Below are 17,310 nucleotides of genomic sequence, written 5' to 3' on the forward strand. Positions count from 1 at the left end.
GAACTGCAGTCAGTTCCAGGGAAACTTCCACTTCCAGCACAATTCCATCTGAGCAGTGGCAATTCCAGCCTTTTTAACTCTAACAGAGCTGGTAAGCTACCATCGACTATTCAGACCATCAAGTCATTTCCAGCATTTGGAACAAAAGAAGAAATACAATTTTAAAGTTATTTAATTTGAACTGTAATTATTCACTAATAAGACCAAACCTCTTCTGTGAGCTGGAGAAATTAAACTCTAATGCAAACTTTGAATTAGAAGAAAGGAAAGGATTTGAGCAGCACCAAGCAGGAACATTCTCTATTAAGGCTAATAAGGCTTTTTTCATTTTGCTTCATGTGCATCTTTTTTTTCTAAAGGTAACAAAGAGCAATGCTGAGTTGTCTCACCTAAGACACAAGCAGAAAACACTGGCAGTGTTCCATTGCTTTGAAAGCAGGGATAGCTTTGAAAGGCATTTCAAAAGATAAAGTTTGAAAACTAGGCCACCTTGCCTTTCTCTAACAGCTTCTGTATGGGCACCTAAAGGGAAAGCTGTTAGGAATCCAGGCATTGGCACACACAGGAAAGCAACCCCATTAACTCTGCCCTTACTAAAACTTTCCCTTTATAAAAAGTGAGGCAGACTGAGGAGAGAAAAAGGATATTGCATTTTAAACAAATCCCCCTAGTACACCTCTCAAAATCTTTGCAAATTTATGGATTCTTTTATGTAATCACAAATAATTTCGAATTATGAAAACTGTATGAAAATATTAGAGCAGAAATGTAGAAAAAACAAAATATAAAATAGCATATATATTCCACAGGATTCTTCTTATGTTTACTAACACTTTTAAATGTCTGCAGTGCCAGGGTTTTTCTCTGGTTTGATATGAAACAGCTCTATAAACATGGGCTGTACCAAAAAGCTTCTGACTATTTGGACCTGAAGTGCCATTCTTTTTGTTCACACCATATTTCTATTGAGGCTGATAGAGAATAGTACTGGGCTGGTCCACTTAGATGAGCAAAGGCTTTAATTTTCCAAGCGAAGTGTGATCTTTTAGGCAGTAAGCAAATAGCATTATAAAGGCATTGCTGTCAAGTGATGTATGGAAAATAGGAAAGAGGGAAGTGAGTGTATTCTTATTTTCTGGATTAAGCAAAACACTCCTGCGAAAATTCTCAGATAGACAGGTTGTACTGGTATGTTTAACAGTATTTTCTGCCAATGGAAAGCCTTCACTTAGTGATTTTCCACAGCTTCACATGGAATTATACAAAAGAACTTTACTCCTTCTTAAAGGAGTCCAAGAAATTATGGCATTTGTCAAATTTTGGTAAATTAAATCAAAATAACAAAAGATGCAAACTGGACTGGTTGAAATTTCAACCCTTTTCTCAGCTAAGGCTCACTGTGCTGCTCTTCCAACAGAGGAGGGCACTGGCAGGTCACAGCAAGTGGTCCCGCTTGCCCAGCCACTGCAGAGCAGCCGTGCAAACAACTTCACACCCTCCACCTTCAACTGAAATTTATTCAAATATAATGTTAATCAGAAAGCTCTTTCCCCAGTATGGCCTCTTTCTCTTGATTAATTCAATCTGAGAAATGGAGCCAGTTTGTTTTTCATGCCCAGCCCAACCTTCTATCACTATTCAATTTCTAAATGTGTAAAATATAATTAAAACAGGTGGAGGGCAAGATTAAATGAAAGAAGGAAAGTGTAAACATTGCTTTTGCTATTCAGTTGATGCAAAGCTTTCACCATAAAAGGCTTTTAAATATATGAATTCAGCTATTATGCTGCAGCACTGAAACCCTGCTCCAAGTGCTTGAGCTTTTCAGGGACACTGTCAGGTCAGCTTAAATTCAAAACAGAAAACTTGGCTGCACTTCTGCGGTTGCCTAAGGGAATTAGGTACCTAACTTCTACTGAAAGTCCATGTGTGGTAGGAAGTGAATTGACTTTCAGGAGGCATTAGATGCCTTTGAAAAGCCTGTTCCTATCCTCATAAACACAGGACCGTGTCCTTGGCAGAGATTAATGTAATGCCTTTGACACCTCCTTATCCAGCAAAGATTTTACAAAATCTAAGACTAGCCAAAAATACCTAAAAACTACTTTTAGTTAATCTATGTGATCGTATTTTGTTTAGCATTAAATATTTCTTTTCAAAATACAATAATTATATTGTAGAATAATGATATTATTACAGTGTGGAATAACTTCCAGGAAACTAGTCCATTAAAACTTTCAGTTTTAGTCCGACAGCCTGCAATTCACTATTTAATCCACTGATTTTAGTGGTACTCCTGACCTGTTAATTGCAGATTTAGAGCTGCAGTATATTAAAATTTCACAGAAACATGTTTCCATTTAAAAAAAAAAGAAAGACACGCACATCTCATTAGCCATAATGCAAATTTATAGCAGGCAATGGGGAAATTCAGTAATATAAAAAGCAGGTTTCAGTCTTGTTGACTGAGATTGCAGTGCTATCTAAGCAATATGGAATAAAAAATCATATTAGTCAGCTTTGAAAAATACATCCCTGACTTTAATTTGACAGCGTTTCCTTTAATTCCTCACCACTGCTTAAAAAAGGCATTTACAAGAAATACGTTGCTGTCTGTTGTATTTTTGCCGTGGCCTATTTTTCACACAGGATGGGCATTTGGCACTCCTATGATAAATTCTGGGTTTTTYTGGCACATATATGCTTATATCCCTCATGTTCTAAGACTTTAGTAATGTGCTGCAACATTATGAACTGAGCTCTTTGGGATTTCTCTGTCCAATTCTTTAAGAAAAACAACTATGGTAGTATCACTGGACTAGAGATAGAGTTTTCCCTTTCCAATCCTAAAGATTTCTTTTCAAATCTACAAATATTTTCTGTAAGAATTCTTCTAGCCTTCCAGGTTAAGCTACCTCATTCAACGGTCAGCATGGCTTCTAGAGGTGGGACTCCAATTACCAAGCCAGAGGTGTTTTGGGGATAGTATCACCTCCTGAGGCAAGATGACACAGTCATAAAATGTGCTGCCCCTTCATCTTTGGAACTGCAATTCAAATCTGAATAGAGTTGATTAGACAAAATTAGTGCACTTATTCCCTTTATGTCCCCTTCAGTGGACGTGCAATCAGACCACAAAAGCACTGCAGAGTGCCTTGGGCCCGACAGGCTTGGGTCATGGAGAAGCCAGCGCTTGGGAGAGTGGAAGGCCCAGTGAATGAAGGCAGAGCTAGTGTACACAGAAAATCTCATACAGCTCGATAAATCCATTTCTTTTGGTCCAGACTACGTGTTAGTCCTTTGCTTTCATAGCCAGGATGTCTTCAGATCTACTGAAAATAGCTGATAAAGATTCCTCTCTGATGATTAACCGAGGGTTAGTATCACAAAGACTGGAAAGGAGTAATGTAGTTGTATCATATCTTGGGAACAGCAGAAACAACCCAAAGACCATCTTAATGATCTGATACTTGGATATGACATATTCTAAAAGCTAAATAATCTCTGCTGAACTGACTTTATAGATTGTAATGTTTTACCAGTTTCCATCAGTGTATATATGTTTTTCTCTATATTTTTTTTCTCATCTATTCTCCTCAAATCATATTTCAACTGTCTCCTTTGTGCTGTATTTAGACTTCCAAAACCAAATTTTGAAGACTAACTAGGTATGGAAGGATCTGGRTGCAAAATCTAGATGGAAGCCAGAACCTTCATTAATGATGATACAGAACTACATAATAAATGGACTAATAAAACTTGCATGTTTTGGTTATTTATTTAAGATTATAATGTGGCATTGCCTTACTTATCTGGAAAAGGAAGTATTGTTGGATAACTTCTTGTCTTCACTGCTCAGCAAAGTCTGTCATTTGCAACTCAGAGTTAATAACTAATACAAATGGCAAAGTAAGCCTCACTTTTCAAGATTGTGGCTATTCTGTCTAGGATGAAAGCCCTGCTTAAACAAAGGGTCAAGTCCTAGACTGTTTCTGATAGTTGGCAACATGAGGATTACTTTAATTACAGTGAAATCTTAGGGTTACAGGGAGTGAACAGAGGCACTGCTGAATGAATTTGGAAAGAAGGCTACAGAGCGGTACTCTTCTCTTTTTATATCCATGTATTTTAACATTCAGTAAGGATGAAATGAAGTTATTGGGAGAAAAAAAAAAGCACAACAATGTAATGGAGCTTGGGTATTATAATATCTTCTAAAATATCTCAGTGGCAATTTTTGCTAATACTTAAGAACACCAGAAACAAATCAGACTGCTTTGCTCACCAAAGTTAGGGTTTGCGAGATGATTCTGATTTTACATGAATGCAAATGTGGAGGGATCCCCCCAGGGACATTTTGCTGCTGCACAGCTGAGTGATATCAGAATCTGGATTAATGACTTCAGCTTGAAGCTGTCCTTGTAAGCAAGGACAGCAGGATTTGACTTTTAATCAGGACTTTTTAGCTGTAAAATGTCAGAAAGAGCTTGCAATTCTTTTCACTAGTTAAGTAGAGTTGTTTAATCTAACGTGTAGGTTTTATTCTGTTATATGAAAGGATTCCGTGAGGTACATTTTTCTTTTTAAATACAAATAATGTTTAAAATGGGTATTAAAATATTATCCTATAGTATTAGGAACCCTAAACACAAGAACTTTCGGCCGGGTGTAAGAAAAAGGATATAAAATCTATTCCTACTACAAATTAAACTGAAGAGGCTATCTGCATTGTTCCTTATAAGAGAAATTAAGAACTGCACGCTGGTGTTGTACATTCCCTAAAACTGTAGTATTCAAAAAGTTTTTCTAGCTATCAGAAGTGAGAAAATATTTAATCCTGATTCACTTGCTGTTCTCTTCAGGGGGAATTGGATCAGGTCCTTTGTGACCAATTCTGCTTATTTTCACCCTCATATACTGTTTAGCTTTAATGCACTGCACAATTAGAGGAGAACCAGGAATTCAGCCCAGGCTTCCTTAAATTCTTACTGAACTTTATATTAATTTAATCTCTTATTTCTCCAGTTACCTAATATAAAGCATCATTTCACTGTCATTAAAGATCATCTAGTTTCCTGTTTTCATATTCTTCTCACTGTTATTACAGTTCTCCTTGAAGTCTCCTTTCTATTCATAATGAACATTCATAGCATTTCATTGAGAAGAATGAGGAGTTATACATTTTCTATTTCCCTAATCAAGACCTTGTCATTATCACCACTGAATACCAGAAAAGAGGTGAAGAATAACAGAATTACATAAAAGGTAAAAAGGACATTGCCAAAGTGATTTTGTGATCTTAGTTGCTTATAATAATACACTGGAAAGTTGGCATGGCAATCTAATTGCATGATAAAACCTGTTGTATAAACACAGTTATTAGTTGCGTTACATAATGTTGATGCTCAATTGCTACAGTCACAATTGAGCATAATATGAGCACACATTTGGAAAGGTCTCTGATTGTTACTGTGGAATTGTTCATACAACTTGTCAGTATGGCGATTTTCAATTTAATTTGATCTTTTTGAAACAGAAAACTGGAGTGATTCAATTCTAGAGGAAAAAATAGCCTAGGAAAAAAATCACATGTGTTTTGAAAACAGGCAGGAGAAAACAAATGTAGGATATATTTTGATTCTATCACTTTTGACAGTGTCCTTTTAATGGGAAGACTAAATTAAATTCTAATGGCCAAATTCTCCTCTCATTTATATCACAATAGTTCCAGAGTAGTTCTACCAACTTTAATAGAATTACTCCAGATTTATACAAACATTAATTGCAGCAGAACTTGGCTTCTCATGCATAGCTGTTTCACAAGAGGAATACATTTTAAGATGTGAGATTTAAAAGAAAATAGTTTGTTTTTCTATTCTATTAAACTAGATCTGCATTATCACAGAGAAAGGCTTATAATGATTCCTCTTTTGGTCTCAGATAAGCTGCATTTGGAAAACAGGTCTGAAGAGAATAAGACAGAAAGGTCAAAACAATCTTTGAATTAAGAATGTGTTCAGCAGACACTCTCCATTTCTTCCAATACCATCTATTTCTTATCCTGAAGCCTGTGTTTCACATAAACGGAGGAAAACAGGGCATGGAAAATTGATCTGAAGGCCAAATGAAATTTCTCCTGCAGTAGTCTGTTTGAGGAACGGAAGGAAGGGTAAGAAGGAAGGCTGAGACTGGTGCAATTCAAAGAACAAAGATATTAACCGACAGCCCAAAGAAAGAGTGGGAGATCTTCAAGCAGAAGGTATGCTGGCCATGTCACTCTCCCCYGCCGGTGGCACGCTGCCCCTAGCTCTTTCCACTTGCTGCATGTTATTTCTATACTTGTTGAAATGCTTCACACGGTTTCATTGTTATTATTGTTAATTTTACCTATCCACACTTGTCTCTGCCAGTCTGTTATTCATAATTGCTAGGGCTCCAACCCCACCAGAAAATCCATTTTGCTTTGAATTAGAGCTCATTTGCCTTGGATAGCCATTGGCGGTTTCTGACAACTGTTTCTGCATGATGGCCAGTGAAACTTTGTTGGAGGCCAGGAAGTCTTTCATCGAGATCATCTCGCCTGACAGCCGGCGTCCATCTGTGTCGCTCTCATTGATAATGTCAGTCTCGATGGAGATGTTTCTCCGGCTGCGCACATTGCCCGGCATTACCACGTTCCTCCGTGACCTAAATAATTTTCTTTGGCATCTATGGCAGCACCTGCAGTCCAGCTTCTTTAATATCCAGTTTATGGATTGTTTGATGACAATAGAGATCACATTAAATAAGGAATAGATACAGCAAACCCCCATGAGTATGAAGACAAAATTGCCAAAGCGGTAAAGGCCTTGGCTCTCGTACTGGACGTTCTGGCTACTGACCAGATCACCAAAACCGATGGTGCTGAAGGCCACAAAGCAAAAATAAAGTGAGTCAAAGTAACTCCACCCTTCAATCGGTGTGTACATGGCAGAGGCACAGCAGGAAATGATGAGTGATGCTACACATAAAATGAGCATGACGTAGTACACAGAGGGCTTCCAGCCCGCCAAGCTGTCCACCTCAGAGCCCCCTGAGCCCCGCCGGCTGTCGTGAGGAAGGACTCCTTTCCTCCTCAGCTGTCTCTCGTGGCAGGATTTCATGACATAAGCTATGACTGTGATCAACCGCTCCAGGAACAGGTTAAAGAATAAAATGGTCCCCGCACATCCTATAAGGCCGTAAAAGATCAGAAAAATTTTGCCTCCAACAGTGGCTGGGGTGGTCATGCCAAACCCTGGAAGACAAAACAGAATAGTTGAAAAAAAGAGAAACCATTAGTTATTACATCAAAGTCTTGTCACATGCAAACCGGAAGAAATGGCAGCAAATCTCTATGGCATAGTTCAGCTCTGGAAAAAATGAGGACACTCTCCCAGACTTTTACCTACTTATGTCTCACCTTGTCCCAGGCCTGGAAATAAGGGGAAGGAAATTCATGCCAGCATTTCCTCCAAAATCAGAACAAAACAAAAAACAAAAGAAAACACCCTGGAAAGAAAACATAGTTTACTGAAGGCTTGAATTTTGGTCTGCTTCTTAGGCTCGCTCTGTTCCTCTTTGTGCCTTGGTTCATTTCTAGGCTTCAGGGTTACTGCACTAACTCCTTACTCTCTTAGCTCTGCATCATGGGTCTGATCCAGGGGTGGCTCTTACCTCACAGGCAGTCGGGTCCATCCCCACCAGATCTTTACAGTGCGTGGCAAAATCTTTCCGAGTCCACTTCCCTGCTGCTGTAAGTGCAGATGGCCCCTACGCCCAGCAGCAGCGCCCCGGCCTTGGCAGCCGGCGCTGGCAGAGCACACCAGGGCAGCGGCTTGGCAGCCATCCTTCGCGGGGATCCCAAAATGCGTTAGAGCAGCCCCTCGTCTGACCCCTCTGTGGGTCGCACATTATTTGACCTATTTGAAATCAGCATTGCTGCAGTTTTCCTTCTTTCTTATTTCTCCATGTCCCACTCCAGAGCTCAAAATTGTATTTGAGCCTTAATGCTTGCCCCCTCTGGTCTCCTTCCCTGCCCATGGCATTTCTCAGGTCAGGGATGTTTCAGTTTTCCCTCATCTCCCACCCTTCCTAAAGCCTGCAAATACGAATTTTGTTGCAGTTAAAGCTATCAGTAAGACCATCTTGCTTTAATAAGGTATGACTAAAGAATGAAAAGTGAGTCATGTCCAGAATATGACTGAACAAATTAGAGTAATATGCCTGATGAATATATTTGCTGCTGCTTGAACAGGGCCTGAAGAAGATTAAYAAAGGATTAAATAACTGATCAATTAAGCCAAAACAATCTTGCTGAGAGGACAGAAATATCATGCTGGACAAGACATGCAGTTGCTAGTTTCCCTCTCTTTGTAACGGTGAAATATTAACTTTGAAATAAAGAAACTAGGCTATGGCAAATAAGGGAAATTGTATTCAAAGTGTGATAGATTTCTGCTTGGAAGACAGACAAATGCACTGTGAAGAGACCATCATGTTTCCAACAGAGCTAAATTACATTCATTTTCCTTTCATTAGAAAACCTGCTATGAGCAGGGCTTCATGTCTCTCTAGCGCTGCTCAGTTATACATGAGCCCTTGCCTCAGCCCTGCTGGCACAACTCCCTCCTGCCCCAGCTGCGGCTGCTCAGGTGGCAGCGCCCGAGTGCAGCCTCCTGAGCGTTGCCACGGCCTCGGCAGCAGCCACCACCAAACTGCAGCTTCCCGACAACGCAGAGCTCAAATCTCGTCAATGCTGTTGGCTAGAAAGAGCTGGACTGCAGCTCTGTGTCATGGGGCACGGCGCAACCAGGTACCTTTAAAGAAATCACATAGACAAAATGCTCTTCGCGACAACTTTTTTGCTGGTGTTCCTCTCAGCACAGAAATATTTCCGTTCACGTTCTACCTTCCCCTTCTTCTCTATGAACTGATTCCCTTATAATCCTAATTTTGATGCTGACTTATTTGCTGTGCAGTCTGTTTTATATGCAAGTAATGACCTCCACCCTGTGGACAGACACGTAAAGACCAACAGACAAGGGGGAGCCTCTGGGCAGCCGGTGGGGACGAGCACTGAGACGACCTGCAGCCTCCCGGGCACTCTGTTCCTTAAAAAGGAGAAGGACCTGCAGGCTGGGCAGAGGCAGAGCAGGGGAGCCTCAGGCCAGGGAGGAAGGAAGCAGGTGCTGGCACAAAGTCCTGCCACCATGCAAAGCTCGTTGTCTAGCAGGAGGAACAAAGCGATGGCAAATGCTGCATGGGCCTGTGCTCATGCCTAGCACAGCGTGATGTCTCCGGGCTGCCTCCTCCTCACCCATGACACCACTCAAGATCATGGCCAGCACCAGAGCTCACCACCTTCGTGGGTCTGGTCTATTAGGATTTGTCTCTGAGCTCAGATTTGCATGGGCAAAACCCCACTAGCAAAGACATGCTGGGAAAAGCAGGGTGAACCACAAATGCTAAAAAACGCAGAATATTGAACCAGAAAGGTAGTGAGCCCTGAATCTATTCCTTGTCAGTTCAGTGCGGGCAGTGTGAACCTTTTGGAGAAAATGGAATTTTTTGTTTGTTTTTCTCTTTACAAAACTCAATATGTAGCAATCAATACTAACATTCCCAAAGAAGCACTAAAATGGAAAACCTCAAAGTATTATAGAATAAAGATATTAATTTAACAATTTTCCTTTTGAGATTGTCTGTCAAAAATGAGCTATAAGCTTTTAATCCCAGAAATAGTCTTAATTCTTGAAATGTCTTGTATTTCCATGTATTGGGCCACACTGAGCCTGGTTAACTCTGATCATCATGGTATTACACCACGGATTAATTTGACACATAGTGTTACAGAGTAAGACTTTTCTGACAGTAGGTAAATTTGCCTTCAAAGGGAGTTTTAGGAGGTTTGAAATTATTCACAAATTCATGTACTTGGTGAATTGTTTCACCCAAGAAATGCAAGAGGGAAAATTTATAAAAGGCTGAAACACGTGAAATGAAATTAAATGTTTTCCTTTGTTTTTTTGTGATAAAACTTTTCATTTCAAAATATCAATCAGCTGTTGGTTAAAAACAGTCAGACTGAAGTAAAAAGAATGGAATAGTCTTAAAATAGAATGCAACATTTCATTAATATTCAAATCAAACCAATCAAAACTTTCATTATATTTTGTCTTTCTGAAAGACCTATAAAAGAATCTGTTCCAATATGACTTCAAGTTTCTTTTTTTTCCCTAACTTTTCCTCCTAGCCATCAAAGAAGCACACTGTTCAGTAGTCTCTGCTGAAGAAGAAAACTTTTTCAGAAACCTTCTCATATAAAAGCCCTGCAAACACTGTCTGGCAGTAATTTTTTTCCTTGTTTTTCTTCTTTTTTTCTCCCCCAGAATTTGTATAAGGAAAAATGTAGATCATTCACTGACTAAAAAGCAGATCAATAGGACTCTTTCTTGTTTTAGTAAAATTACAGACAATTTTGTGCTGTGCAAAAATGAYGATCACAGAAGATCTATGACTTAGCCACAGATGATCTATGGCTAAAATCAGATCCTTCATGAGGTCAGAGAAAGCTCTCGCACCAAAACTCTGCCTGCTAACCAAAAACCAACAAAACAAGCCCGTTGTTTACTTTCTGGGTTCACGAACACTCCTCAGACATGCACCTGTGCCCCCCTACCCAGACACCGCATTAGTGTCTCACCCTGCTATCTTCAAGGAGCTCAGTGAGACGCTAGCAAAACCAACATTTACTGCCACTCTTTGGATTCAGATGCCCTACAGTGCAATGGTCCAAAGACATGGAGTCCCTACTTTGCCAGTAAAATGCCCCTTTTTTTGGCAAAATATCTACATTTTTCAATTYGATAACGCAATTCTCAACTGTGGGCTAAGCTCTGTGGTGGACCTACAACCCACAAGCCTTCCTTCATCACCAGGAGAGACTATCTTCCATTATCTATAAGGAGAATGGGGCCTTCGGTGCCATTACAGCATTTAAAACTTGAACGATTGCAGTGTTTAATTTTTTTGCAAAAATTTAACATGAAAACCTGCCTGGCAGGTCTCTCCATAGCAACTGAGGCTTCCTCTGGTGGGCCCTGTGAGGTGCTGTCTATCTGACAAACTGAACCAGAGAGGAATAGGCCAGGAGGTATCTGAATTACAACTGACATGCTTGACTGAAGCAGCATTTCTAAGCCAAAATATTTATTTTTTTGCAGCTGAAATACTTCAGTTTTAACACAAAGTCTGAGCACATGTTAGGACACCCATTGCTCTGCCTGTTGACTTTCTCCTGTCCCCACAGTATCCTGGGAAATTCACACTTCTGCTGTTTCCTGGTGTGGTACCAGCAGGCAGCCAGCATTGCCAGGCCTGTGACCACACAGGCAGAACTGCCCTCCACCTGCCCTCTCTTGGTAACAAAAAGTACAGCCCTACAAACAGCAGATTCTTCATTTCTAATTTCTTAAAACCGTAACTGAAGACAGAGCCCTTATACCTTTAATGTTTCCTGCAGAGTCCAGATAAAAGACTGTATGTATAGACTTGCCAATTTATTTTTTGTTGTCTGCTTGAGATGGCTAAGATTTGTGCATGCAAGTATTCCTCCACTGTAATTAAATATCAAATATATTCACACACTGGACCTACATAGTGTTCATAGCTGCAAATCATGTTTGCCAGCACGTGTAGGTCTTGGTATTGTCATCGTCAAAGCAAGTATCCACATATATTCTATTCTTCAGTTTTGTACCTAAGCTTTCCGTAGTGGCTTAGTGTTTCTTACAGCAAAAATGATGTGTTCAGGAGCAGTTGCCCTGCGTTTTCTTTCCAGCTTCCTTGCAGGAAGCAGTCATCTGCGCTCTGTGCAGCAGCTGGGGCTGTCAGCGGGGCTGGGGCCAGCGCCGCGGCCGGAGCCTGGGCGAGCAGGACGCAGGCCCCGCATTGCCCCTTGGTGCCAGGCTGCTGCCTCTGGCAGTGCCAGGTGGCTGGTGCACAGAGAAACAATATAAGAAAGTATGGATAGGGAAGGAAATAAGAACAGGGCGATCTTTCCCCAGCATGTCCTCCCAGCTTCCAGAAATCAGCAGTTTAGGGGCTTTCTGGACATCACGTTTAATACTTCTGCCATCAATCTTGTCAAATTCCTTTCCAAACCATAGGTTGGGTCTCCACTAAGCCTGAGGCAATACGTTCCTCAATTTTACACTTTGTGGAAAAGAAGTCTTGTTTGTTCCTTCAGACCTGCTACCTGACAGTTCATTTGTGCTTCCTACCTTCTGCACTGTTAGTTGCAACCATAATCACTCTCCCTTCACCTTCCCCCTTTCCRATTTTATAGACTTCTTTCATTTCTTTCTTATTTTTTTTCCAGTCTGAAGAGTCCTAGAACATTTAGCCTGTAGCTTTTAGTCTGCTAAGACATACTTCTGACCACCTCTATTTCCTTTCTTTATTTCCTTTCTTGTGTCTTTTCTAGTTTYAATATAATCTTTCAGAGATGAAGGAGCAGGACAAGAATGACAAACTGTATTTGCAATGCAGAAGCACTATGAATTTACACAGGGCATACTGATGGGTTCTGCTTTCCCCTCTATTTCATAATAATAATGGTTTGTCTTTTTAATTGCTACTGACCACTGAACTGACATTTTCAGAGACTTATCCACAGTGAATCTTACATCCTTTGCCCAATGTTTGTTAGCTATTTGATAGCTATTTTGAGCTTGGCAATGTGTGGGTGTATTTAGGTCTATTTTTTCCATGTGCATTATTCTGCATTTGTCACCACTGAATTTCATCTATTATCTTATTACTTAGTTATTCAATATTATAAGACCCTTCTGCAATTCTTTATAGTCAGGTTTCTATTTGACTATCCTGAATACTTCTCCATCCTATATAAACATTAGTATCTCTCTATTCATCTCTTTTTTATGTTATTTATGATGATGTTGAACTGCACAGGTCTCAGCATAGAGCCTCAGTGAACCCTGTTGAATGTCCTCTCATTTTGAAAACTGAACACTGAGACCTAGGCTTTTTCTTCCRTCTTTTAAACAGTTATTTACCAATGACAGAACTCCAGTTTTTATCCTATTAGAGTTTTATTTCTTTAGAGGTTTTGATGAGGGCATTTGTGAAAAAGCCTGTTGAAAGTCCAGGTATGCTGTAATTTTTGTGAGACTGCAATGATTTCCCTCTGCAAAAGCTGTATTATCTTTATGAATGTCCCTACTAATTCTATTCTTGTTTACAGTCTCCTAATGTGCCTGTATGGAAGACAGACTTACTAGCCTATGGTATACCCAGGAACAGGTGTGCAGTCCTTTTTAAAAATTGGTGTTACATTTGCCACATTTTATTCTCCTTGCACCAAAACTGATTTTAGATTATAAACCACACTTAGTTAAGAAGCAATTTCATTTCTGAGTTCCTTTATAAGCCCTATGTGAAAACCTTCAGTCCTGGCAGTTTGAAATGGATTACTCAAATATGAGAAATAGATGAGAAGCCAACAGCCAAATATAGAAAGGAAATGACTTAGTGAGCAATTAGAACAGCAGTCTGATCCATACGGCATAATAGTGAAAGAACAAGAAGTTAAACAGCAGCCAGAGAAGCAAATGAACAGAATGAACTTACAAAATCACATGAAAGAAGAAATAAAAGCAGTGGCTGACACCTGGAGATTATTTGAACAYACAAGATTACTTCTTGTGATGAAGCAATAAAAACAGGAAACAACTGCAGGGAAAAAAAAACCTGCTAGTGAGAAACATTTTTTTATGGTATGAGTGAATACGACTGAATTTTATTTTGCAAGTAAGGTGACATTTCTTGAAAAACAATTATTTCAGGGCAAAATATGCAAAAATCAAGATTATATTTAACAAAGTGGGAATCAGATCATTTTAAGTTGCAAAAATTGAATGTTTTCAAGCTACTGGAAAGTATTTCAACTGACTTGTTGGGTATCTCTGTGAATATGACACTATATTATTGACATTGATAGACATGCATGACAAATCTTAACTATACCAGCACAGAGGTTTCCAGTGATGAACAAGACCTTCAGAGTAGAAATTTCAGATTTTTATTCTGAAATCAGAATGATACTGATTTGCCTGTGTCCCATGATCCATTGATTAATGTAACCTGGTATTACATTTCATAATATCCAGCTGTACTAAGCTACTACATTCCTTATACTTTCAATTTTCCTGCATCTCTTGTCTTTTTTCCCCCACTCACTGCTTAAACAAGAATTCAAAATGGTTTGCTGAATGTTCATACTGATTCCGAATTTTTCTTCTCCTCTGCTCTCCTCTCTAGCAGTGTCTTATTTTTCTCCAGAAAATTCTGCCAACTTYTTAAAATCAGAAAAGGGAAAACTGGATCTAAGCAAGCACAAACTTCTAAAGACAAGCCATTACAAGGCAAGGCTATATGGCAGTCCCACTCATCTGCTTTCATCCTGCCCTAGTCTCCCAAGCCCATCACATCGCTCTCCCCAACACAGTCAATGGAACACAGCCTGGGACTGCAGAATGCGACAGACTGCAGAAGGCAAAAGGGCAGAACAATTGGACCTCACGAATCCAGCTGCCTACTCCAGGTCAATATTAGGTCATTTCATCTTTTCTGCTATAAACTACTCCAGAGTTACCAGATTGCTTGATCCTTGCTGTAAGAATTTCTCCTGGATCACTACCCACACCTATCTCCCTCTGCCAGGTGGTACATGGTATGGCACGTATCTTAATTCTGGATTTCCTGACATTCAGAGGTTAAATTAATTAAACCTTCAGTCTTCATTTTATGGTATACTCGATGCCATGAAAGCGTATGAAAAAACATTCATCAAACCTAATCCTGCATGAAAGAAGCACTGAATATAATGTGTTTGTAGGAAGATTAGGACAGACATATAGATTTTACAGTTAATTTTTGGATCATGAATATCAGGTCTTTTTACTGTGCTGCAAAATATCTCTCTTTTCTAAGAGGTTTCATTTCCTTTTTGAAACGTGTGAGTTCTGTGCTRTCAGTATTACGGTTAGCTGCTCCTGCCCTTTTCCACAAAGAGGAAGTGGGTAGAAAGAGAGGGTAACACTATAACAACAATAATGTATCACTGTGATGTTACAAATGTAAATATCATCAGGAAATGGCTTTCCAGTTTAACATACAACCAAAGCTCTTTGTCTGTGATGATGTGGCTATGTTCCTAATACCTTTTCTATTTATTTGATTAACTGTTTGCCTTGTTTTTATCTATCAGCTCTTCTTCTGTCATGACTAACTGGGGAAATCATGAATTTCACCAGTGGAACAATCACAGGAAAACAATTGGGGATCATGGAAGGTGGGAACCAAAGGACCAAGACATTCAACTGCACTGAAAAGATCATCAAGAAAATAGTAATTATTTAAAAGAGAAATATCTGTCTCTTTCCTTTCTTGTTACCTGCAGGAAGCCCTGGTTATCTGCAAAGATGCCGATCCTTTTTCCCTGAGTATAAGTTCTACACTGAACTATCTGCTAGAAAGAAGAGAGGCAGAAAAAACAGTCTAAGAGAAGCTGTACTTGAAAGACTTTTCTGAGTAAAGGTACTGTACTGTGTACTGTTCATACAGTGTACAGATGCTCATGATCTGGCAAAATTCACTTCTGCCATGATAACYTATTCTGGTGCTCTCTGAGCAGAATAAGTTGTCCTAGCAAAACTCTAGTTCTGCTTGAGTAACTCTGTCTACGGTAGGAATTCTTGCCTGAACAGYAGAAGCACCCTCAAATCACGTCACATCACTCCCCTTATGACACTCCTATGCCAGCAAGCTTATAACAGAGATCTAATTTAAAAAAGAAAGAGGACACTGAATCCTTCCCAAGAATAGAAGAAAAAGACACATTTCTGTGGAGACATTCATTGTGGAAGAGGACATGTCCATGGATGCAGGCATAGTACTGTCACAACTACCCGACAGCAGTAAACCTGGACTTGGGTCCAACTTCTGATGGAGGAAAAAAGTGTCTAGCATGGTCCATAGCTGTGCACAGAAAATAAGACACACACACACACACACACACACAAACACACAGAGTCCTTTGATTTCATATCAGTGGAAACTCTACATCTGCACTTACTGGTTTCCTGGTGAGATGGTTATGTTCATACACATGGACAGAACCATTCAGTTCTGCATCTTGACCTTTTCTCTGACTTGTAAGGGGAGAAGGAGCTAGCCAAGTCCTGAAACTCTGCTTTACTGTAGTAATTATTTGACAAAACAGTATTTTATCAGGGACAACCTGGTGTGCAGTAGCATTTATGTCATCGGCTAATGCTACTTATTCTTTTTTTCAAAAAGCTATGTGGTGGAGAAGGGCTCAGGCTGCCTGGGAACACTGGGAATGTATGCATATAAGATCGCTCCTTTGTGCTATATTGCTATTCTGTTTCTAGATCTGCCTGCCTGAGTTCTGCGCCTCCCTCCCTGCAGTCAGAGAACCCTGCGAAGCTGTAAAAGCTGGAAACTTCTCCAGGGCTATTACAGTTGAGTCATAACTGCAGATATACTGCTATGCTGAGTGATCTACTGCTCGGTGACCTGGGACCCTGGCCTTGACAAGCACTGCTGCTACTTCATTCTGTGCCATTCTACATCTGTAATGTCATGCATGATGCTTAGACAGACCTAGAGAGATTGTAACCTTCTTAGAGCTCCTAGTGGGGTTAAATCCATTCCTTAAGTGCAATATTGGTGTTGAAACTAATGGCATAAGATGTTCTGCTGAAACAATAAATATAGTTCCCTTGATACAATCAAYACTTTCTCATATACTTTGAGATTTTATTCTCTCTCTAACTTCAGAAATCTGCTGTTTGGAGAGTCTTCAAATCTGGCATACACCACTATCTCCACTGTTTCAAAGACTGTTAAATTACTTCCAAAGAAGTGAGACCAAACCATAATGCAGAAAAGTTTTTCCTTCAGCTAATGGTAGCCAAGTGCTCAACCAGTGAAAGTTCGCCTCATTCCAGCAACTGGAACATCCTATCTCATTTACATGTCAATCTTAACTATCAACAGTCACAAAAAATTACTACAGGAAAGAATTATAGTATTGGAGTTCRGTATTTACAGTCCTTCTGTGGTAGAACCACATATATACTTTGGTTGGTCCATATATACTTTTGAGCTACTTGTGGCATGCAGGAAGGTCTGGTGTGACTCTCATGCTGAGCTAGGGAGACTCTGCTGGCATGGAGATCTTGG

At 39.8% G+C, this 17,310-nt stretch overlaps 1 protein-coding gene across 1 annotated transcript in view; it reads right to left on the reverse strand.

Moving 5' to 3' along the window:
* Nucleotides 1-2,256: 2,256 nt before the first annotated feature.
* The window catches only part of KCNK13 (potassium two pore domain channel subfamily K member 13), a 65,578-nt gene continuing 50,524 nt past the window's right edge, over nucleotides 2,257-17,310 (reverse strand). The window contains exon 2 of the mRNA XM_026079717.1: nucleotides 2,257-7,276. Coding sequence (XP_025935502.1) covers nucleotides 6,384-7,276 — 893 coding nt within the window. The 3' untranslated portion in view covers nucleotides 2,257-6,383. The remainder of the gene's footprint in view (nucleotides 7,277-17,310) is intronic.

This window comes from Apteryx rowi, unplaced genomic scaffold (genome assembly GCF_003343035.1).
Source record: "Apteryx rowi isolate R43461 unplaced genomic scaffold, aptRow1 scaffold_5, whole genome shotgun sequence".
NCBI lineage: Eukaryota > Metazoa > Chordata > Aves > Apterygiformes > Apterygidae > Apteryx > Apteryx rowi.